General features: G+C 42.7%; 1 protein-coding gene and 1 long non-coding RNA gene across 3 annotated transcripts in view; one reads left to right on the forward strand and one right to left on the reverse strand.

Moving 5' to 3' along the window:
• Positions 1-18,540, forward strand: part of bcl11bb (BCL11 transcription factor B b) — a 37,469-nt gene extending 18,929 nt beyond the window's left edge. For both annotated transcript variants that reach the window (XM_005449794.4, XM_005449793.4), the window contains exon 3: positions 13,253-18,540. In XM_005449794.4, the coding sequence (XP_005449851.1) occupies positions 13,253-15,318 (2,066 nt within the window). In that variant the 3' untranslated portion in view covers positions 15,319-18,540. The remainder of the gene's footprint in view (positions 1-13,252) is intronic.
• Positions 16,967-24,608, reverse strand: LOC109197779 (uncharacterized). Its single transcript, XR_002058850.2, has 2 exons — positions 24,266-24,608; positions 16,967-18,680 (listed from the first exon to the last, which is right to left on the reverse strand). It is a non-coding gene; the product is annotated as an uncharacterized LOC109197779 (long non-coding RNA).
• Positions 24,609-25,762: the final 1,154 nt, after the last annotated feature.

Below are 25,762 nucleotides of genomic sequence, written 5' to 3' on the forward strand. Positions count from 1 at the left end.
CTGTTGGAAAACATGCACATGTGACTTGACATTTTCTTGCTGAAATAAGCAAGATCTTCATTTTAAGAGATACTATCAGGATATAAGATGCTCCAAACTCTCTATTTAAGGAGCTACTTTTGGCTGCTCCATAGCGTGGAGCTCCGCATGGCTTGTTTTGGCAGATTTCTGCCCTTTGTGATGCAACCCCAGAGGGACGTACGATTCAGTATTAATGGGGCCTTCATGTTTGTGCAGGTTATCCAGTCCATGTCCAATAATACAGTCATAAATCCTGTTATGTTTCTTTCACTTTTGCAGTGATTTCCACAACAAAATCATTATATTTTTAATGCAGGAGCTGAAAATTACCCCCATTTAGTAATGTGTGTAAACATATGTACACACATTTAGCAATCATAGATCATGTTTTCAATTTCATGCTATTCTGACATTTGTGGACTATTTGCCCATACAGTCTTTCGTAGGCATGCTCTCTCTGGGATGTATTTTTTATACCTAATTATATTATTTATTTGCCCTATTAATTGTGAGATAATCCACTAGGTGTTACATTTCTAACCTTTTGCTGCCGCATGCCAAAATCCTTTGAAAGATGCCATCAAATTTTGAAGCTTATGAGTTTATATATTTTACAATCAAATTCCTCAGTTTCAGTATTTATCATGCTGTCATTTGTGAATCGATCACATTACCAGTTAAAATGTGTATTTTGAAAACTCAAAGAAATGCCAGTGAAGTGTGTCAAATACACACTCCTGATGCCAAACTGCTAAATCCATTTAATATTTGTTCAGACATTTTAATGCCTAACATAAACCAAAACTCAAGTCAAAAAAGACTTAAACAAAACACCACCCTGTCATGCTGCCCAAACACTGGCCAGCACATTTCTCAATTACATTCTGGTTAAAGTAAGTCATCTCTTTTCTGCTGACAGCACGGCCAATGCATTCAGCCTCTCCTGGGTTACAGGACTTCTCAGAAAAGTCTGAATTCTTGTGGAGGTTGAAAATACCTCCGAGCTTCTGCTGTCGTCAGGGGTATGGTGTAGGGCTGGGAAATACGGATCAAAAATCAGTCCGCTGCATTGTCAGTCTGAATGGTGATACAGGATATGTGAATCTCAGCATTTACTGCCAAAGTTAATGTGAGTGTTCACTGTTCACGAACAAAAATCAATATTACACAACATATTTAGTTTTTGTTTTTTTGCCAGAAGCTTTTTCATTTTACATACGTCACCATCATTTTTTAAAATAACAACCACTTTACTTTGTTTTCACTCCTTTAGGCATAGTTTGGTTCCTTTGAAGTGGGGTAGTATGAGGTACTTATCTATAGTCAGTTTATTCCCTACAGCGGATGATCGGCACACAGAAGAGCTGCTTCTTAAAACTTACATCAATTTAGTGTGCACTATATTTAAGGACATTTTTACCACAAACAGCCCATTTAACAAGCAGCTAAAGCTATTATATTGCTCTTGTCAAAGCCTCTAGATTCCACTAACGAAAGCTTGCAGAACATAGAGAACATAGCTGGGTCGCTGTGTTGTGAGATTCTTGTTCGGATTTATCAACTAAATCTTTGAAGAGAGCCACTGCTTTCTTGAGACCCATTTGGTATGTAAAGGCATGTGCAAATTAAAACCCTCCAGCCAGTGATATTGTTCACATTGGACAAAAAAGTCAATAGTCACATGTGGTATGACATCAGTGAGTCTGGACTAAGTCTAAACAGGCAATATGGCAGCTGGCATGAGATCAAGAAGTCAAAAAACAATATTAAAAAAAGGATTTAATGGTTTTGCTGTAGTGACATGAACCATTGTGGAGTCCTAGCGAGAAAAAATCTAATTCTTCATGGTGTGTGTAGTGGGAAGAACCTTTGTCAACTAATCCAACTCTAACATGTTGTTAGCGTATGCCTTTAAACTCTGAATTGCTACTTATTGCACTGACTTTTGCTTTCCCACCATGCTGCAGGACAATTTTAGAGAGATGCAAAGGAAGAGATAGATGTTGGAGAGATGCAAACACTGGCATAGTTTTATGGGATAAACAGGTCATCTCACCCAACTTTAGTTTTAACCTTCATTTTAATTTGACACCTTATCCAGCCCTAGTGCAGTGACGAGATCCGCAGTAGATTAACGGTCCCAGAAAACTCTACTTCAAGGTTCTTCTACAGAGACAGCCTTCATGGGTCATCAGCAAACAGGTGGTGAGCTTAGCCTTGCCTTCAGCTTACCTCCACTGAGGCCTTCAGGGTGTTTCTCAGGAAACGCCATCTTGTACCGTTCAAATCTTTCAAACTGTGGCAATAATAAGGTGATTTGTGAAGGAGAATCAGTCCCTATTGTGTCCCAGTCCGGCACCGCAGACCTACACAGAAAAGGATAAAAACACCATATTTATGCAGTGCAGATAAAATATTCTCTGTTTAAAAATGACCATCCCTCTACCTATTCTTCTTCTCAATCTCTTATCTTCTTCTCACTTGGAAAAATTACCTGTCAATCACAGGGCTGACACAGAAAGGCAATCATTTGTGCTCACCTTCACACCTACAGCCAATTTAGAAAATTCCATGCATGTCTTTGGACCGTGGGAGGAAGCTGGAGAACTCTACGACACTAAAACTCATCCTCTCATTGGCAGAGAACCTGCACAGTCAGCAGGTCTGAATCATGCCTGTGTTGTTGTGAGGTGACAGGGCTAACCATACCTCCACCATGCTGCTGATGACCAACTAATGGTCATGTATTCATCTATACATGGAATAACGCAATTAGATTTTACTGTTACAGTTTATAAACAGGTAAACTTGAATAAATAGATAACTTTAACATAATTTGTCAGGTGATTTTGAAAATTTGTGGGGAAATGCTTTTTATTCTCCATCTTCAATCTTACAAAGAGAATTACAAGCAGAATGATAAAAACATCCTGTCACAGAACAGATGTAGGCATCAAAGCCTCCATTAATGTGGGGTAAAAACAAATCATTATTCTATGTAGGAGCCTGTTGCTGTTCTGCAATTCTATTTTTTTACTGAGATTATGTCCCACTTTGTAGTAAGATATGTAAATGTCGCACATAACTGCTTAAATCCTGCAGAAAAAAATGTATGTACATACATTTTACTTTTAGGATTTTACTTTACAAAAAATTATATAAATACATATATATATATATATATATATAAAAACTAAATCCATGCAAACATTTGATTAGTTAGATAATACTTCCTAATAATATAGGATAAAATTTTCCGGTTAGTCTCTGGCTGCCTTTAACATCTTAACTATGCAAAAATGGCCAAGACCATTTTCAGAATTGTGTATTAGTATATGTCCACTTACGCCCACTATTAGTGATTACATGGGCTAGATAATTATTTGAACAGATTAACCTTATTCAGCCTCTAATGCTCTGCTCTCTTTGTCTCTCCCCTCACCTGTGCTTAGCAACATGTGCTAATACGCCCACACCTGTCATTTGTTCCTTCTGTTTGAGAATTGTTAGCTGTTAATTTGGTACACATTAAAATCCTCTGGAAACCCTAAAAACTGACCAGAGGATTGTCCAGGCCCCTGTTCTCCATGTTATCTGCCTAATAAAAGCTAGACTGACACCTCTTGCTACTTTTCTGCCATCTAATTACAAAGAATACAGTTAGTGGTTTAACCTCTATTAGCATGCTGAATAGCATTAGCACTCAGCATTATTTACAAAGCCTTTGCTACTTATATATCACCTGAAATGAATCCATAAATCTCTTCTGCCAGGATTTTGAAACAGCTGGCATGCACTCTTTTCCCCCACAACTGCAGGATTTGTAAAATATCATTTCTGGCAAGATAACATTGAGAATTTTTTACCTGAAATTTCTTAGCTTAGCAAGGTACCCAAGGTCAGCTAATCTACAGCACATCTATGTCTGCTCACTCCCTACCTGCAAAGACTGCTGCTTATTGGAGCCAGTGGCTGTGTTTGGAGCACAAAAAGGCTAGAATTATATTGAAAAGAAAAAAAATCTACTCAGACACTCCTTATTGTTGTGAAGCAGCAACACCAAGAATTCTCATTTATGTAGTAACTTCCAGGAGGCCTTACCAAGACTGTCTATTTTGGGCTACTTTAGCACTACTAAAGATTATATCAGCTGCAATCTTCAGAAATTAATATTACATTTGAAATAAATTACTTGTAAAACATTAGAGAGGAAAATATCTAATATTACCTAAAATATAAAAAAGACAACATTATATTCGTGTTATAAAAATGCTACAGTGATTTTGATATTGGCAAAATAGAAGTTAAATACACAGAATTTACACAAAATACTTTGAAAATGTTTAAAAAAAAATCATATCCTGTTTTGACTTGTCTTTGTGTCAGAAGAAGTCTTCGGTAGATTATTTGGTTTCGATGAACTGTAGTTATTTTTATTTTTTTCAGATCTTCGTGCTTACATTTCTTACATGAGGTAATTCGAGAAGCTTTGTTTTTAGACACAATGTGGGACAGGAGATGGTTTGACATACAGAGGCATTCTTCAGAACTGATAGGAGATAAAAAACAGAATTCCCCCTGGAGACATGACAGCTACAACTACAAATAACGTTTAGCATTTTGCCGCTGGCCTTTACTGGATCACAAGACATTATATAGCTGGGAGAGATGCATAAATACATGGGGGGAGGGGGGGCAGACAGAGGCTGATTAGTTTTAATTTATTTATTTGCATATAGAGACAGTAATAATGAAAATAAATTTTACTGATATCTTGTTTTTTGTGTGCAGTGGAGTGTAATTAATTTGATCTCAAGTACCAAACTCCAAATATTTTCCCTTTCTGTTGGTGAAAAAAGTACAAAACCTTCAATAAACTTTTACATTTACCAACCATCCATTTACACAATAGCTGATAAACTGAAATGTTTTAAGAAAAAAAAGCAATTTTAAAACTATGTCGCAGTTTTTTCCACATTCCATGACCCTTTTATCTTTGAAGGCAAAAAATCTCAACATGTCGAGTTTTGGAACATTTTTCCTTTAAAAAGAAGATCTTTAGAAAAAAGAAATTTAATTTTCCGTACATGTTCACTCCTGTGCCGTAATGCTGGCATCAGTGCGTTTTGTCGTGATAAATCACAGTGATACACACGAGGTATACACAGTGGCATCTGTGGCTCAACATGCTGGTTAAGGGAATAGCATAACAGATCTCATATTCATCCCCTGTAGACACCTGCATGCATGCATGCGATGCTTCGGGGCCCTTTACAGTCACGTTTAATTGCATTTTGGGTAGCGCTAAGCGTGATTTTTCAAACCCCAGGTTTAAATTTGTGAATTTTCCCAAATGCATCCAAGAAGTTCACTAAAAAAATGCAAAGCACGAAGCCCTCAAAACGAACATCACCCAACTGAAAAATGGATGCTTTAGCTGAAAAAACAGCCCAACAAAATAACAGCTGAAGAAAAAGTAAACAGCCAAATGGAAACAAAGGGCAAATAAGGGCAAAGCAAACGCCTCCGAAATGAGACACGAACCGCTGTTTCCTGTTTGATAAAATGGCCGCATGTGACTGTGATATGAGAGCGTGTTGGAAAACCCAACTATACCACAAATCTAAGAGAAGCCCGTCAGCTTTAAAGCTTTCTAAGTTATATCTTGTTTATTTAATCCATATGAGCTGAAGTGTGAAAATGACTGCCAAAGCTCCCCGTTTTTCCGCTGTGCTGAGTTTTTCTGTTAACCAAGTGCACAATTTCCTGGATTTAGCCTCATATTTGATGAACAAATATGTACATTACCTTTCGACCCCGTCCTCTGTATCGATCACAGGAGTTAGATAAGAAAAATGTAAATCTGTGGTCCAACTTTACCCCCCTTTACCACTAGCACTAATTACATGCAATTGTTGTTGTAGTCTCTCTTGTTGCCTCTGCTTTGTTCCTGAAATAGGGGAACAGAATTGATCATTTATATAGAAAAAAGTGTTCATTAATAGTAACTCAGATCACGAAGGTCCTCTCCTTTGTGGTATGCGAGGGGCGAGTTTTATAGTAAGGTAATTAGATTGGAAGGACTTGTGTTCCATTCAAGGCCATGCTGGTGTCTTCCTGTGGGCTGTTAGTTAAGCGGGACTGGCTTCTTGGCTCCAGTGGGCAGAAGCCAGCTGGGAATCATTACTACTGCTGAAGGAATATTTCACCCCGTCACAGAATGGTAGACCGAGATATACACACAATAAGAAGGGGCGTATGCATGCAAACACATATAGGGCACATGGAATGCCACATACATACACATACATCACAAAACCGAGGCACAGAAGCAACATTGCAAAAGATATGATGTGCAACATGTCAATGCAGACGGCTCATCCTTGGGAGACATTTGCAAAAGGATGTGCTCTGTAATGCAAGTCAGAACAAATACTACATTTCAGCGTGTTCGCCATATTAAAGCTCACATTTTCATATCATTTTATAATGCCTACATTGTTTTAATTACGCACATTTCGCTCACATGTCACAAGTCAATTTGCTATTTAGCGCCACTGAATAGCAAATTGGCTCTGTGGACAAAGTGTCCCTGTGGGTATAAGTGAGACTCATTTGGATGTAAAACCTCCAATGAACCAGTGATATCTGCCGTTTGCTCCTCATGTCTGAGACAATACGTGAAAATATTCAGGAGTGTTTCTATTTTAAGACATTTTAAAAGTACGAGTAAAAAAAGGGTTGGGGACGTTTACACCCATAAATTGTGACTCTGTGATGCAATTCACTCTCGTCTCAATTCTTTGTAGTTTCGCTTGCTGTTTCAGTAGGTTACTGTAAAACTGATTGGGTAATTTTAGGAAAAAAATATATTGCTTGGGTTTGTTAGAAAGCTCAGTTTTCTAGGTTAAGAGCGTTTAGAAACCTGCTCCGTCTGAAAATGTTGACACCAGCGAGCGTTTTACTCATTCAAACGGCGGCTACAGGTGGCTAAACTTTGAAAACAGAACTTGAGGTTGTAAAAACCGCCTTCGCGAGTGACGTATTTGCCCGTTTTAGAGGGTAGGACATTTTCAACAAACCTTGTGCGAATCCACTAAGTCAATTTCTCAATTTGTTTGTGAAAGTGGTTTTTGAGTTCTCGTATTATTTCTGTTGGAATTTTCCCTTCATCACCCCCACCCGGTGACGCCGCTGCTACTGGGTCCTTTTTTTAAATTTATGTTTTGTCTGTTTTTCATGCTTCTGTGTCATGGTAAAATGGGTAGGAGATGGAACAAGAGATTAAAGTGGATGTAATTTTTGCCTGAAAATTGAAATGCATGTGATAAAGACAAAAACAAAACAACAAAAACAAAGTGCAATTCTTTTTTCTTTCCACGCTGCGTGCAGTTCTACTTTTTCCACTTCTTTTCCTCCCCTCCTTCCTTCAATCCCCTTCTCCATCTCACTCCGACTTTCTTGCATCTTCTTTCAACCACAAGCACGACTGAGTGTCATCCATTTGTCATCATCACATGACAGACAGCAGACCCCACAAGTGTGTTCAAAGACCCCCAAAACACACACACACACACACACACACACACACACACACACACACACACACACACACAGGCGCTGGGACCAGTTAGGAGCTGATAGCGATGAGTCAGGCTTAGAGAAATGGCACAGAGGGCTTAGCTAATGCACTTTATGGAGCTCCCTTTTTCTTTTTATTCTCCCTTTTTTCTTTATATCACTCCCTCTTTCTCCCTCTTTGTCCTAGAACCTGAGCCAAAGTCATAGCTCTTTACTGACGGAGAGGTCTTGCCAGTTATTTTTCACAGCGTGTCCTCCGTGCCCTGGCTGGGATAGCTTGCCTCATGGCGGTAACATGCTCCCTCAGTCGTGCTACATGAGAGCCTCCTCCACTCATGCATTGCTGTGCAGCTGGACCTAGTCAGTGTGTGTGTGTGTGCGTGTGTCTGTGATCAAGTTGTTGGAGATACCTGATCCCTTATATTGTTCATTTGACCCACATAGCAAAAGGCATGAGGGTCAGGGTGGAGTACCCAGATAGCATGTACAGGTGCTTAGTGTGTGCGTGAGAGAAAAAGAAAAACAGGGAAAACAGAGAAAAACACGCAGATAAGTGAAGAGATTAAAAAAAAGAAAGGAGGCCATAATAAAACACATCATAATAAATATTTATATATATATTTTGTGTGTGGCTCTGAGTCTGCCACACTTTAAAAAGAGTGCTGTTTCTTTAAAATCCCATCTGAGGCTGTCAGGCATTTCAGCTGGTCATATTGGCTGCAGACACATACACACACACAGATGTATATGGTTAGCAGGCTAAAGCTGGTTTGAGTTAGCATGGAGCCAGCCACACTGTGTGAGAGCCTTACCCCCTGCCTGCTACTGCCACCCTCCACAGTCTCTCCACTTATTTCTTTCTTTCCATCTCCCTCTTTCTTTACCCACCTATGTGTGACTGTCAGCGGGGGCTGTACTGTAGTTTACCGTCCAAACTCCCTATCCCCTGTGAAGCAGACACACACACACACACACACACACATGGGCTTCCACAGTTGATCTGCGTGGCCCTGTGTCTCCTGATTAGTCTGCTTCATGACAAACAAGCCATCAAGAGCAGAAAGGGAGTGCAGCACAGAAGAAGGAGGAGGAGGACGAGCGAGAGGGATAGTTGGGAGAAGTGAGGAGGAGGAGGAAGAGGAGGAGGAGAGGAGCAGAGGTTTGTGGGGGGGCAAGGGGTGAGGTGAGGAGGCTGGGACCCCTGGGGACCCCTAGATCACAGCCATGCTAATGAGAAGCTGCTTTGCCAGCAGCAGAGGTGTCAGCTAACCCCTGACAGGTGCACACATGCGTACTCCCAGGGCTTGTGCAGGCGTGTGCACGCGCGTCAGAGGCAGTGTGAGTGCGTGCACAGAGGCGGAGAGGAGAGGAGGGGCTGCAGGGGCGCAGGTTTGTGTCCCAGTGGCCTAGCCGGCGGGCGGCTTTGTTCTGTATGCAAATCTGTCGCTGTGGCGTTCTGTCGCCCTTGATGGAATGTTGGAGCAGTACAGCGAACGTGAACCCCAGGAATGCTGCAGTGTGTGTGTGTGTGTGTGTGTGTGTGTGTGTGTGAGACGCCGAGTATAGCACATCCTCTCTAACCCAGTTGTTTTCTTGTTAACAACCAAAAACCTGCACTGGCTTATTCTTTTTTGGGTTGTTTTACATTAAAGCAACATTGTTCTACACTTTTCATTCATGCTGTTTGGTTTGGCGCTGTCCAGAAGTTGGCGGGTTGGAATTCATCGCTACTTATTTTCAGTTATGATTGTATTTCCCTGAGCTTTCTGAGAGTTAATTTGGCATCAGCGAGGATTCATTATCATCCACTCGCTGTTCTCACTCAGCTGAGAGGCTCCTGTTTGCCCCTCTCGTTGAAGGCTGAGTCTGTGGAATTCTGTTATCCTTCTGTGGTAGTAAGTCCATCTGGATTAGCACACCTGATAAAGGCCTCATAATGTAAGTGTAATGTAAATGGAGGAAGCCCATGCTTTGAAATATAAATCAGACTAGCTGGAGAGATGGAATATGTGAATTAAACACAACTCCATATGTCTCAGCCATACACCTGGTGTCTACGTCAATCCTTACCAGCCTCGCACCAACTACACTGGCCATATGCAAGCAGTCAATGTCATGGCTCCCCTTCCTTCACTGGCATTTTGTTTGTACTTTTTAAGGCAAAATAATGGCTATAAAAGGCAATCTGGAAAGAATAAAATCTGATGTAAAGCTCAGATCTTAGTCCCCGAAGTCTGGGTTAATTGGCCTGGTGGTTTAGTAAAAAAAAAAAAAACAACCCAGGAGAGAAGGAGAGCATTATTACTGGCCCACCTCAGCTCCACGCATGTGCCAATGTTTTAATAACTTCCTCCAGGCCTCCTGGCCCTTAGCCCTTGTTTTGTTGCACAGGACAAAGAGTTGCCCGCCTAAGCTGGTCTCGGTTCTGTATTGTATTCCTCTCTTTCATGGGAAAAGTCTGCAGGAGTGAACACCTGGGCTGGGAGTCTTTTTGAGGTGAATCCCATTACACTAGAACATTTACAAACCACACTATTGCTAGCAAAATGAAAAAAAAAAAAACAGCAAAATGCACTGTACCACATTACCGAATCCTGCTGTGACTCCATTTCATTTAACCTCTCTTCTCAGTCTCATTCACACACACGCTGAATGTGTGTGTGTGTAAAGGCTGCGTGTGTCTGTGTGCGCATGGTGTGCTGGAGTAAATTGGGCGATTAGGTCCAGCATCAGCGATCGCGTAGAGAGCAGAATGTAACTATTCTAACTGGTAGTTGACCTTGGCGGTCAGCGGTGGAGGGGTCCCTGCCTGTGTGTCAGGCAGACGACTGTAATTACCACAAACTGAAGCATGACACGGCCCACCGTGATTCTTTAATGAAGGCTTTTATTGGCCGGAGCACTGTCGAGCGACACTCTCTCAGCATGTGTGGAAGTCTTTATATAAGAGGAAGAATGGAGAGAGGATGTCTGCAACATAACTTATTTGTGCAGCTGTGTGTGTCATGGCTCGTAGTCGGCGAGCAACATGAAGGTAGTGCCCTGTGATGTTACTCATAAGGGAGGCTGCAGGCTTTATTTTACCGCTCACGTCAGGCAAACGTGTCCCCTGATTCCTAGATGTACCAACACTGGTATTGGTATCAGATACTAGAATGATAGGATCGATACTTTGTTTCTATCCTGTGAGTTCACTGTGAGTTGTGTTACATTGTGTTATATACCTCAAACAAAAGATGTCAGATTTTTTTTCTTGTCTTTCAAGTTTATTTTATTTATAGCTTATAGCATGTTTAGCCACAGTCCTTTAGAGACAGGCACATTTACAAGCCAGGGCTCCCAAAAAACGCAGTTTCAAAATATATGAAAAGCTGAAAGGTGTGTTTTGTTGTGTTAATTAATTATTATTAAAGTAAAAATCACATTGATTTAGCGGTCGTTAAAATGAGTTCAGAACTCGCAAATCATTGACGATTCATCTCATAAGTCATGACACACTGATCTCCATTACATAAGCTGGCTTTATGGGTTAAAAGTAACAGTACTGGTATCGATATCAACAACACTGTTGAGTATTTATACTTGATACCAAAATTTGCAGCACAGCACTTGCTTTCTATTCTTTCCCCGTCTCTGTTTCCCCGCCTCCCCCACCCGGCTTGCTTCCTTCCTTGCTTGCTTGTTTGGGAAGTTGATGAAATTTGTCTTTGGCCGTCATTAGGCAGCAGCCATCAGCTGCCACTCTATTAGCTGCCACGCTTCCTTTAACAGCATATGGCACGGCTGTGTAAGATATGACAAGATGCAAATGTGTTGTTGTAGCGGTGGGGGGCTGGAAGGTTGTGGGACTGATGTTATTTGATTGGATAACTTGTACTGATGAGTCCTTGTGTGCTGACAAAAATGTAGACAAAACTGGAAAAAAAAAAGAGAGAACACCAGTCCTTCTCCTAAACTCACATTTTCATCTAATATTGATCCATGTGCATTGATGAGATTATTCAGCCTATAGACCTAACTTGCTCCCTGGGGACATGTAAGCAGCCCCTGTGTGTGCGTATGTGTGCTGTCAGTGTGTATGCGTACGTGCACGCGTGTTTAGCCAAGCACGTCTGGCCCTTAAAGTCCCTCCACCTCTCTTCTTACCCCCTCTCCTCCTCCTCCTCCTTTCCCCTTCCCTCTCTCGCTCTCTTCTCCCCGTCCAAGCTGTTAAGCTGTCCAGCTCTCTGCTGCCAAGCGGCCGTGTGAAGCTTAGCCAAACTAAACACGGGCAGGCAGCCCGCCACTCGCCCCACACATACACACAGACGTACGCAAAAAAATACATCCACATACATGTCCGCACACACACGTTCACAAACACACGCTCGCACATACGCATTAAGTAGCGGGAGTCAGGTCGTGTCCCACCCCACACAAATAGCGAGAGCGATGGCTACACCAGAGCAATAGCAGAGAAAAACAGACAGAATCAGTAAATGAGCCCCTCATTAACTCTTTCTGACCCTCTCTCCCCCGGGGAAAGCCAAACCAATCACACCGCCAAATCAGCTTCCTGTACTAGACACTGATCCAACATCAGCTTTCGCTCATCTGTTCTCCACAGCGCGAGTATGTGTGAATCTGTGCGAGTGTGTACAGAGGTGTAGAGAGAAGGCAGACGACGAGTGAAAAAGGAAATGGAGAAAAAGGGAAATGTGTTTTATATTCGTCAGCCAATGGTTCAGGACTGCTTTCTTGATCACACAAAACTTTGAGCAATACTAACTTTCCCGTCTTTGTTTTGTCCCTGGCGGGCTTCAAACTTTGGGACCACCGTACCAACTTGACTCCGCTCGCGGTAGCCACTGATGATAAAGTAGATGCAGATGGTTTGTGAGCAAACACGAGAAATGTGGAAATGCCTCTCCAGCACGAGCCTGTGTTGAATTAGATGAATCTCTACGAAGGCCCTTTTTATGAGTCACAAGCAGGCTGACAGGGCCACGCCACAGTGACTGATAGATTCATTTGGCATTATTAAGTCTCAACATTTAAAGGGCCAATTTGTCAGTGTGTGGCATATAGCTCTGTGCGTGTGTTTGCATGTGGAGTCACAACAGATCACTTTACTGCTGTTATTACATCCGTGACGTAGAGCTTTATTTAATGTGGATACAGTGTCGGCTCTTGCTGTTTACACGTCGTCTCGCCCTTCCTTCCTTCCTTTTGAGTGGCTTTCTTTCTCTAGTTCCACATCTCACTTCCCTTCCCCAGCTCCTGCCCCCACCTCCCTTTTTTCCCCTTTTCCACTGCTGCCTACCCTTTCTTCATATGGAAATGACAAAGTAGACGAGATGGATCTGTATATTAAAGCCAAGCTGACATTAGAATTAGCATAATATGCTGCGGCCTAAGGGCAATACCTGCCACCTACACTAGCCTGTAGACACACGCCCTGACTGCATATGTATTTCATACACTACACACACAGAGACAACACAAAAGCCCACAGAAGACGCTCACTCACAGACAGAAAAAGAATGCGCAGTTCATTTGCTTGTGTTTATTAAAATATTATGGGTTGGTTTAGTTGTCGAAGGAAAAAAATTATTTCTGAGTTTCTTTTTTCGTCACTGATGGTGATTTGTTTTCCTCTCTTGGTCCACAGAAAAAGATGAGCCATCCAGCTACATCTGTACTACGTGTAAGCAGACCTTCACCAGTGCCTGGTTTCTGCTTCAGCACGCCCAGCACACTCATGGCATCCGCATCTACCTGGACAACCACCCAGCCAACTGCTCCCTCACTCCCCGCATGGCTCTGCCTCCACCTCCAGGAGCTGACGCCTTGCCCCGTTCCCCTCTCCCCACTTTCCTCGGTGATGCCAACAACCCATTCCACCTCCTCCGCATGGCTGCACCCCAGCTCAGGGATCACCCCCATCCTCCGGGTTACATGGAGACGCGACTGCCCGCGACACCGCCCTTTGTTAGCCCACCGCCTCCCCCAAGACCACCTCGTGAGCGGCTGGGCCCAGAGGAAATGGGGCTGCTGTCACAGCACCCCAGTGCCTTCGAGAGGGTGATGCGAATGACCCCCATGGAGCCCCCGCCCATGGACTTCTCCCGTCGGCTGAGGGAACTGGCAGGCAACACAACCAACAACGGTGGACCCACGCCTCCTCTCTCACCCAACCGTGTGCCACCCATGCATCGTCTCCTGAGTCCCACGCTTTTCCAGCCTGGATCCCAGCTCCCGGCGTTTCTTACCTATCCCCCTCAGCCGCCCACCTCTCAGGGGGGACACGGCTCTTCGAGCCCTCCTGACGCACAGGGTCAGAACCAGGCCCCGGGGAAATCAAAATCCTGTGAGTTCTGCGGCAAGATTTTCAAGTTCCAGAGCAACCTGATCGTCCACAGACGCAGTCACACAGGTGAGAGGCCGTACAAGTGCCATCTATGTGATCACGCCTGCTCTCAGGCCAGCAAGCTTAAAAGGCACATGAAGACACATATGCACAACAAGTCTGGGGCCATAACCGGCTCACCAGAACAGGGAAATAGAGGGGAGGGGGGAGAGGGTGAAGAGAAGAATAGGGAGGGAGATGCAAGAGGAATGGGGATGGACAATGAGGAGGAGGAGGAAGAAGAGGAAGAAGAAGAGGAGGAGGAAGAGGAAGAGGAGGAAGAACTGCAAAATGGCAGTCGGCCAGATTCCAACTTAAGCGAGGACTCCCAAGAGTTCACCCAGAACAGAGAAAATGGCTCGAGACAGTCTCCCAGTGAGAAGCCCCCGAGCGGGGATAGAGTAAATGACAGTGGCGGGGTGGGCATCATGCACCCCTACAACCATCTGGACAATCACCTTAGACTTAACCCTAACAAGAGAAGCTTGGAGAGACAACCTAACGGCGACGGCGGAGAGGGGGTTGAAGGAGAACGAGAAAGAGAAAATGGGAGGGAACCTGACAGACAGCGAGAGGAGCAGGAGGACCAGAGGCCTGTGATGAATGGCAGAATCAGTGCATCTGAAGCAGAGTGCTTTCCCGGGCTGTTCCAGAGGCGGCCCACCCCCATCACCAGCCCGAGCCCCTCCAACAACAAGAGGATCAAGATAGAGAAAGAACAGCTGGAGATTCCCCCGACCATACCTCTCATTTCCCCGGAAAACGTCTACTCTCAGCTGCTGGCTGGCTACGCTGCTTCGCGCCACTTCATCAGAGAACCTTTCTTGGGATTCACTGACTCCCGTCAGTCACCGTTTGCCACCTCCTCGGAGCACTCCTCTTCAGAAACGGGAAGCCTCCGCTTTTCCACCCCACCTGGGGAGCTAATGGAAGGCGGGAGTGCCTCGGGGCGCAGTGGCAGCAGCACCCCACACCTCCTGCGGGGACCCGGACCTGGCAGGCCTCCAAGCTCCAAAGAGAGGAGGAACGACACCTGTGAGTTCTGCGGCAAGGTGTTCAAGAACTGCAGCAACCTCACGGTGCACCGACGCAGCCACACGGGGGAACGGCCCTACAAGTGTGACCTGTGCAGCTACGCCTGCGCCCAGAGCTCCAAGCTGACGCGCCATATGAAGACCCACGGGCAATATGGAAAAGAGGTATACCGTTGCGACATCTGCCACATGCCCTTCAGTGTCTACAGCACACTGGAGAAACACATGAAGAAATGGCATGGGGAACACTTGATGGCCAGTGAGGTCAAATTGGAGCAAGCGGACAGAAGTTAAGCCAGCAACCATTAGTTACACAGCATACAGTGTACCCAAACACTCTCTCTCTCACACACACACACACACACACACACACACACGCACACACACGCACACAAAGAATCCTTATAACCACTTTTTCTTCTGCAATGGGGCTTGGCTGGATAATGTCTCTAGAAAATTTTTTGAGAATGATTGATGTTCATCCTTTTTTCTTTCTTCTTTTTTTTCCTCGTCACAGAAACTGCCACCTGAGAATATAAACAAAGGGAAACTTTAATGAGAACTTGCCTAGAATGCCTAACTAGGTGTTTCTTGGCAAACTGTCTGAGGATTTTATCAGTTAGGAATCCATGGAGCCTTTCTACTGTGCAATAATTTCTGTATTTATTGGATTTTTGTAATGATATTTGGCATGTGCAGGTACATCTTTGTGGGATTTCATATGGAGTTAGTTTTGAAATGTGCTTAAAAAAATAGAATTTTCTTTACAAAAATGTGATAAAAGAAGTCACCCTTAATACAAATTTTCATTCTTTTTTCCTTTAAGGAAGCTTATTATCAAGTGAGAATAAATTTGTGTGAAGCAGGTAGCTTTTAAAAGTAAGATAACTAAATAAATAAATAATTGTTTTCTATATTAACTGCAGCAGCGGACTACAATCCATTCCCTTCGTACAGGCTCAAAGCACTGAATGTCAGCCTGACAATAAAACAATATGGCGGATTTTTAAAAAAGTCCAGCATTACCTTAGAGATCTGGTGAGTTCCTATTAATTTATTCAGGGAATTATTATTATTTTTTGTCCTTTTCAACATTGGCATGTGAATAATTTGAAAATGCAGTTACTGTATTGCTGTCCTTGCTTCACAAAGGACATAAATAAAGGTTGCACTTGATGGAGAAACCCTTAACTGATGCTCAGTACATTCCCAGTGTAGGTTAAAACCACCATATTTAATATGTTGAATAAATTGAGACTACTTGTGATTAATGTGAGAAGGAGAACAGTCCTGTTTATGGTTTGTAAATATATTATTTTTTTTTATATATGTAAAAGTAGCCCTGACTGACCATGAAATATGGCCGAGACTAAACAATCAGAAGACCAGCTGCTTGCGTCGTCCACAGTATATGCTAAATGTAACTACCATACATTATTGCTTTATCAGACTGTCCGAGTACCCACGACCCCACCTGATGTGTGCTTTACTTAAAGGTAATTTGTTAATCCAAACCTGCTTCAACACTCTCTAAATCGTTCTCCATCTCCCTCTCATGTCTGGCACGGCGACTCTCTCTGACCCAGGTCGACTTCCTGTGTTCCCCTCACGGTGCACAAAATGGTTTCAGATGAAATTCATAACAGTCCGTGTAAAGCGTGCGTTCTCCTCCCGGCGGCGCGCTCTAAGCCCTTCTCTGTGACGGCGTCTTTTCACAGTTCACTAGCTCAGATTCGTGTATTAGCGCTGCTTTTAAAGGGAAGCCTGTTCATTCGCCTCACAAAGTGATACGGGTTTAACTCTCAGTAACAGATTTTGAGACAGTGTGCGAGTTCGTGTCTTCTGGGGATTGGAGTTTTTATTTTCTGCATCGTTCATTCTGAAATGAATCTGTAATATATATATATATATATATAAAGAGAGGCTGAATGAGTTATGATAATTTTGAGCACAGCTGCACTAAGGGATGGCCGGCCGACCTTGAGTAGGGGGCTATTCTCAGAGCATAAAATGAAAGATTGGAACTGAGAAATGGAGATGTGAGAGAAAGAAATGGAGGGAGAGAGAGCAAGACCTTGACCAGGGAGAATAGTCATTCAAATGAAATTGGGAGCATATGAAAAGTGTATTTTTTTTTCTGTAACCAAATGCACATCTACTCGCCACATCTTATAACAGACCATCAGAGTGAGACAGAGTGAGCGTGAGAGGGGAGGGAGACAGCAAAGCCACATGAAAGGAGATTGAGAATACATCTTTCATTTTACTACTGCAAATCTCAATCATCAAAAGCATTGTCACTTGAAGATTTGACCTCCCATTTTGGCCTATTTTCAGGTTTTATCTGTGCTATTTTGTTTTTTAAAAGAAACTGAACTACGCGGTACCTTGAATTCAAAGTGCTCTTTTTTTCTTTTAATGATTTTCGAAAAGGAAAAAGCTGTCGAGCTCTTCATAAGCTATTCACTTACCTGCTAGTTTGACATATTTTATCAAATCGACTTGAAAAGCGAGACTGCCTGAAGAGCTACTTTCAGTTTGCTTACACGTGTTGACGCACGACTGCAAAAGAATCAAGGTTCTGTCGAGAACGCACACGTTCCCCCGAAAGCCCAGTTTCAGACTTAGGCCAAAGTGAGTCGTGCAACTGGAAGAGTGGAGCCCTCACAGTGTCCCAAACACACACACACACATGGACATTCAGTCTTACAATATGTTTACAGTGTTGAAGTATGCCATTAATGAAATACTCTGTGTAAGTGTTTAAAAATGATAATAAACTATTGTTTTCCTCCAATGTTTTCTCAAATGATTTGAATGCCATAGCAGTTTTTGTATGATTATCCTGGTGGAGGGATTTTATCTACATGAATATATTTCTGTATGATTGCTTGTTCACTCTATGGACAGATTTTTTGTTTTTTTTGTTTATTTTTTAATGTAATATTGCAGAATCATGCCAGGTTATCTTTTTTTTTCTTACAGTGGTGCCATTATTGACTTTTGGTATCTTCATCTTTTTAAGTATTTTTTTCACTTGTCTTTCTTTTTTTTAATGAATTTGCTGTTTTTTGGTGAAGCTATGCTCCACGGGTGTAAAATAAAATGATTTTCAAAAATGAGAAAAACGAATACAGTGGTTTTGTGCAGGAATACTTTTATCGAATCATTTTATCAGACATTCATGGACTCCTTCTTCTTCTTCTTCTTTTTTTTGGTGTTTATCCTCATGGTTGGTTGAAGGTCTTGTGCTAGCACATTAAAATGTAATTTTAAATACATTTTCATATTTCACTTTTCACAACTTTCACTTACACTCTTTGTACAAAATAGTTTCCTTGTTCTCTTTTTTTGGGGTGGGGGTGGGGGGAGGGGGGGTGCATCATTGTGAAAAAATAAGTGATTTCAGAACAGTACACATCTGCTGTTTTGAACATATATGTATTTTTGTAATGTGTTGAAAAATCAATACAAGAAAGCCAACACTTCAATAAATGTTGCAATTGCTCTATGATTGAAACGATTTTCCTCTCTGATTATTTCTTCTTCCTTTGACTCTGACGCGGCCGTGGAACAGCTACTGTGCACGACTTTTAATTTTAGTGCACGTCTAAAATGTGAACAGTCATCCGTTTTCTGAACTGCGGCAGGCATCTCTGTAACACATTAAGAAAAAGTTATTTTTTAAATCATTTCACTGGGCCGACACACACGAGAAACTGACTTCTGCATACACTTACGTACAAACCAACAGAAACAGCTGCTCATAATTTAGTATAACCTCATAATCTGATGTTGGTTCTAAGTGTGCTGCTGATCTGCAGATTGCAACATGAATAAAAACTATACAAAGCATACACCAACCAAACAGAAACCCAATTACTCTTACCTTTAATCTAAATTTTGTATGTTGTGGAATTTATAGAAAGAAAGGTTTGCTTCCACGGTCCAAAAACATACACGATGGGTTAATCTGTGTCTTTAAAGTTGCTGTTTGTATATGAATGATTGGACTTGATTGGACCTGTGCAGAGTGTGCAGCTGTGATAGGCTCCAGCCACCATTATGACCCTGCTCGGACTGATGAGCCAAAACATTATTCCTACTCCTCAGTGAATTTTTGCTTATCCTTATATGCTTTATTGCATTTTGTCAAAACCCCCCCCAAAACTCTGGCCACCGATTATGGATATTACTGATGTGGTAAACTGTTAAAGCAAAGACTCATGTCTTATGATCGTATTTAAGTATGAAGTGAAATTGCTGGAACAGAAGACAAAAAAGGAAAGCCAGATCAGATAATCCATTCTGACTCACAACAACAGAAGACAAAAGCATATTCAAAAGGGTTATGACACTGTGCATGGCGAGCTAGTGTACTGCACTGCTGGCTTTGTCCAATTCTTTGTGAGATACTATAAGTGCATAACTAAGCATTTCTCTGATGCTGTCCAGTTTTAAGTTATGAGACAATTTCCTGTACTTACAGTGGAAGAAAGAAATCTCCTACTAAATCAGTCATGTTCAATCTCAATTTTATATAGCACCAAATCACAACAACAGTTGCCTCAAGGTGAGGTGGATTGTCAGGTAAAAATCCAACAATAATAGGGAGAAAACCCCAACTATCAGATGACCCCCTATGAGCAAGCACTTGACAACAGTGGGAAAGAAAAACTCCCTTTTAACAGGAAGAAACCATGCACAGGGAGGGGCAACCATCTGCCACGACCAATAAAATTGAATTGAATTGAAATCGAATCCTAGAACAGAGCGGTCCTGACTGAACTGCACTCTCAGCTGGATCTTTCTAAGTTGATATCTTTATGGTTGAAATTCAAGAAATACCTATCATGCTGTCAGTGAGAAATCTCGCTGCCTTGCAGACATTTGGCCGAATGCTGGGGCAAGACAAGACACAGATGGATGGTAAGTACAGAATCTTGATTAGAATCTGATAAACCATATTTCACAGCGCGCTAGCATACCAGCTCACGGATAAACAAGACACCTTCTTATATGGAACCTCGGCGATAACTGCTAGTAGAACTCCTTTGTTCTTACTGAGAGTAATGCTATGAACGTGACTCATAGGTTTTTATTTCTGAAGATGGCTGTTGACGGTCTCACGCTTCATAAATGAGTCTTGGCATGAGTGCAGGGACCCATCAGGTATTTCTTGATATGAGGCCAACAGCAGTCAAGTCTGTCCTCACTTGAGCCTCCAGGCCATTGGATAGCATAACAGAAATAGTGCGTGTGCAGGACGCGCGCGCTCAAAGAGAAAGTTCGAGAAGGGAGAGGAGAAACACCACAATAGGGTGGAGGTGGAGGAGTAACATAGGGAAAAGAGGCTCGCACTGGGTGGGTTTGTGTGAGAAAGTTGAATCAGGAGGAGCTCTCGGCGTTCTCGCCACACGCAAAGGCCCAAACAAAATGTCCCAAAGCTGCGAGTGATTCAGTGTGTTAAATATGATTATTACTGTAAAATATTCTCTGGATTGCCAGATAAGGAGCTACAAATACTCAGATGATGGATTTGGTGCTTGAAGAAATCTGACTGATTTTGCCGACTCTGTGTGTGTGTGTTTGTGCCTGAAGGCTGACATCTGGGTGCCATGTTGATGATTCTGGTCAGCAGAAATGTGCATGTTGAGAAGATGTCACATTCCCACAGCTCTTATCCTAGCAATGGCATAACTATTGACATAACAATTGGAACAGTGTGACTGTGCGGATTGTTTGTGGCTGCAGATGTTTTTAATGAGAGAAATAAAATACAAATAGATTGATCAAAGTTAATATTTGCTCAGTCTATTTCTCACCAACTACACGGCGGATGCGTTTTCTATGGTTTTTCTAAACATTTTCTTTTCAGATGGACATGTTTGAATACAAAGCTGAGTTTCCGCTTGCAAAACTGTAAATCACATTACAACCCTAAACATCTTATTATACAGCTTATTTTGGTGCAACCTTGTGCCCATATTGAACTGTCTCTTTTTTCAAAAGGGCTGCTCTCCATCTAATCAGAGACATTCCAGCCACTTCTCTGACACCGGCTCGTTGCACACATGTCACACGAGTTTAAAAAGCTCTCTTTTAAGCTCGCGCAGAAGGAGGCCCCCTCCTGCGTGCCCAGCTTCGTGGGGGAAATGTGGCCACAAGCACCGCTAGTGAGGTGGCGTTGTATCCTCTTCGCTAGAAAGCGCTGGGCAGAGGCCTGCAGTCACAGACAGTCTGTCGCGGAGCAGTTGATGGGAAATCACGATTTGGAGTAAAACCGCGTCCTCGGAGAACAGGGTGTCAGCAGGGATTGTGGTTCGTGTCCTGGGCTGCACAGAACCACGAGGTCACCGCAGAGACCCCGCTTTCCAGTGGATGACAGGGCTCAGGCCCCACTGGCCTCTCTGTAGATATCCAGTTAGTAATCTGCCAGCCCTGACCAGGACCCAGTCAAATGACGCTGCCCGCCCAAAGAGCAGACAGCGCTTCGCCCTGCGACATGCCGACCAGAGTAAATCCAGCCCAGCTGGCTGCTCTTGGGAAAAGAAGGAAAAAGGGGTGGAAAGAGGCATGGAAGTAGGGGAAGGGTGGAGGAGGACTGGATAGAGAGAAGAGCAATTTAGAAGGGCGGTCAGAAGACAGAAAGCAGTGTGGTCGATGGTGGTCATTCAACAGCTGTGGCTGGGGATGATTCTCTCTTCTGGGAGAATCTGACCCAGAGGAACAAAGGCTTTGTGGTTGTGTTGAGTGTTTAACTAGAGGACAGGAAATGCAGACTTTTTTTTACAGTGGGAAAAAAAACTCAAAAGCCACTCATTGGGAGGTTTTGGTCGTTTACAGCATAACCATGTCGTCAAGCATCATAACAGCACCCATCTCAAAACAGAAATGACAACTTTCAGATGCTATAATTGCTCCAACCTATATTCAAAGGATTCCTCAGCTACAGTAAGCCTGAAATCTATTGTTTGACAATTAGTCATTAGAGTTTCCGTTATTTTCATAAGCTCTCTTTTCACTTGAACAGTGATTTTTTCCCCCTTTTTGTCCTCGAGTGATTCGGGGTTTTTTTTAGTGCTTATACAAACTTAGTGGGTCGTGACTGCACAAGTCCTCCTAACCACTGGCCGACACCTCACCATGGAGACACAGTCAAGCAAAACGTTTATTTATCTTTACGCTCCAGCCACACCCTCGCTGTCTACATATTAAAGTCTGCTGCTTCTCTTTCTCTTTTCATTCAGTCACTTCATCACTTGCTCATAACATCATTCTTCTTTCGTTCTCGGCTCTTTGTTTTCTGTTTCCTCTCCTTCCTGTCCTTCAGCTAGATTAACGCCTTCTAGATCATTTTTTTCCTCATACGTCGAGTTCCCCCTCTCCTTCTTCCCTCTTTCTATTTCTCAGATAAACTCTTCCTCCTCTCTGCTCCCCTCTGTCCCACTGTCAGTGTAATTCCACTGGTGTCAGACCTCCCAGGTAGGCTCCTACACAGGTAGATAGCTGCTGTGGTGGGGAAGCTTCTGTGCTGTCGGCTTCCTGACGCCTGACCTGCCCCCCCTCCCTCAAACACACACACACACCCTCACACACATGCACACCTTGCCTCAGGGGGGTCAGTGTCATTGTTGACATTGGACACATGCTCGTTGTGGTGCAATATTAAATCTTCTCATTTGATTTGGACTGTAATTATGTCGTAAAAACAAACTGGCTGTGAAGCCATGGCCCGCCAGTGTGATCTACTTTCATCAAGTGCAGACTGGCTTAATTACAGAGTGCGCCATACACCCATCTTTCACTGGGCAGCTTTTCCTGCAGCTTCTTTAAGCCATCACATTCTTTTATTGTGCGTTAATCACAAGGCAATTTGGCCGTTTGCAATGGCTGAGGGTAGATTTTAACACTGGTCTGTACACATCCTGTGGATTCTGAGGGGAAAAAAAGTCAAGAGTTAAGCAGATGTACATGGTAATGGAATACGATGCCTCTTCTATTTCTGCGGTGCACTTAATGATATGGTTTTCATCCCACAAAGGTATTCAAATTCTCTGGTGAGAATAAAGGGGCTTTTTTTCCTGGTCTTTGTACACTTCAAATTGACTGTGTGAAGTCAGACAGATAAGTAAACTTAACAATAAATAACCAAATCTCATCAAAAGAAATCACACTGATGTGTGAATGTCTTTAAATAAACTGTGGTTCTTTTATCTTGTGCATTATCTTAGGATGGAGCAATAAAGCACACACGAAATAACACACGTGTATTATCTATGAATTTTATGGGCAAATTATTTCCACATAGGACTTCAGCTCTTTATCTGGTCTTTACAGCCACGCAACTGAAATACATGTTTGTTTAGGCTCACATTTGCCAAATGGTTAAGTCGAACCAGATTTCACCTTCACATCAATGCACACAGCAGGATGCCAGATGCCCAATCACAGCATATGGTAACAAAGTGTGAATTTTTGGGGGGGCTGTAATTCATGGAGTATATTTTGAAGCAATGCTCATGCTCTGATACAACAAATATTCCAGCCAAATAAATACACTGGCTGCTTGCGGCTGTCTGTCTGAAACAACAGGAGTGTTTCCAGTTAAAAGGACAAAGTGGACATCAGAGCCTGCGAAACCTCCACACACCACTTTCAACCAGGAGAAATGTGGTTTGAGTCTCTTGTGAGACCATTTGTTTGGTTTTCACTCACAGTTTGCTCAAATTTAGGCACCAAAACTCTTCGACCCCCTGAGATCAGTTAATCTTAAAATGTAACCATAGTCACAACAAACCGCCTCCACACACAACCTGCAGATTTGTTGATTTACAGGGGAAGAGTATGAGCAGCGTCAGAGACGTAAAATGCAACAAGTCCAGTGTAAGGGACTGACATGGCTGTTCTACACAGATGCACACACGGCTTTGCAGATATTCGTCTAGACGCGAGTGTTACAACTAAAGAGTGAAACCAGGGTGTAAAATTCACAAATGTACGGCGGCCCCGAGAGAGAAAAAACAAAACTTGTTGCAAGTTAAGAAAACAAGAGGAAATAGAAAAATGTTGGAAAAACATGCAAAAGATCACAGCTGGTCCGTTGCATTATTGTCTCCAAAAAACGCTTGTGTTACATTTTGTGTGCTTTTGCAGCATTTTTCTATTTGCTCTTGTTTTCATTTAGTTGATCTCAGTTTGATCTCAGTAATGTGTGTATGAAAACCTATAAACAAAGCACCTTAAAATTCTTCCTTATCTTTTCGTTTAGGGCAGCACGGTGGTTAGGACTGTTGCCTCATAGCAAGAAGGTCCTGGCGCAGACTTTCTGTGTAGGGTTTCCATGTTCTTGCTTTGTCTGTGTGGATTCTCTTTGGGTTCTCTACCTCCCTTCCACAGTCCAATGCAGGCGTTTAGTGGGTTTATGTTACCTGGAGATTCTAGGTGTGAATGGTTGTCAGTCTCTCTTGTTACCCCTGTGACAGACTGGCCACCTGTCCAGTGTGCACCCCTGCTCTTTCCATGGTAGCTGGGATGGGTTTCAGTCCGATCCTGGATTGGATAATTGGAAGAGAAGGGATGGATAGATCATTTAATTTAAAGAAGTATCCTACAGTGTATAAATGTACACATTTAATGGATAATGCAATTACAAATCAGATGATAAATAGCCTCAGATGTCTTAAAATAAGTAAGCATTTTAAAAAGAAGTTTATTGTTCATAGTGTGGTGTGCCAGGCCATATATGACTTGTCAGTATGAAGGCTGTGAAACTGATAACGTAGGGTTTATGATCCATTCTTCAAGATTTACAACACAGCATTTCCTGGTGTAAAATACAAGGAAGTCAAAACATTGCACCCACTGTCTCTGCAAAGCCACTCAGTGGGCTGGTTTGGACCCACTGACAAACTGGCTCTGGTCCCAATTTAACTCATGAAACCATCACTCAGAAAAATCACAAACACCAATACAGCAAATACATGCTACAGTTACATTCATGATGTCAGTGGTCAGTGGGTACTAATAATCCATAGAATATGGATACGGCAGGGTTCATGTTAGCGATGAGTGAGTGAGGGAGGGATAAAGGATGGATCTATCTGGGGACTCACCCTTTTATGTCTTAATAGATGAAAAAGAAAGACTGAAAGCTGAAGGGTCACAAAGGGAAAATTCCCTTGTTTTTGTCCCTCTCTGCCGGCCTTTTAAGATGGGTTCATCAGCGTTGTGACAGGTATGTGAAGTGGACATCTTACTAGAGGTAATTGCCATTTCTCTCCTGTGGGTCATTGTTTGTCCCTACGCCCAACAAGACCATTACAGAAAGAGGATTTTAGATTGTTACAGCTGCACAGCTTCGGATCAAGGCTCTGCAATTCTGTCGTTCTCTTGTGAATAAGAACCACAAAGATAAAAAAGTCAAAATCTTCCAAGCAGATCCATTAGCAATGTGCTGTGCTGTACATAAACATAGTAAACACTCCCCACTGATGCGGTTCTTTAGCTAGAACAGACTGCTGTGGCTTCACTGCAGAAACTATTATGGTGCCACCGAGGAGTCATAAAGGTGATTAACAGCCGCCTCTAATTAAAGATCAATGGAGAGTCTTTCCGAGCCGATTTGTTATGTGAATTAGAATGGTGTCCATTAATGTCGTCAGGCAATATCACTGTAACACTGGGTATTGATGTGCCCTTGCTTGAGAAATAGCACAGTCTAAACTGTAGTTCATGA

Source organism: Oreochromis niloticus, linkage group LG15 (genome assembly GCF_001858045.2).
Source record: "Oreochromis niloticus isolate F11D_XX linkage group LG15, O_niloticus_UMD_NMBU, whole genome shotgun sequence".
Lineage (NCBI taxonomy): Eukaryota > Metazoa > Chordata > Actinopteri > Cichliformes > Cichlidae > Oreochromis > Oreochromis niloticus.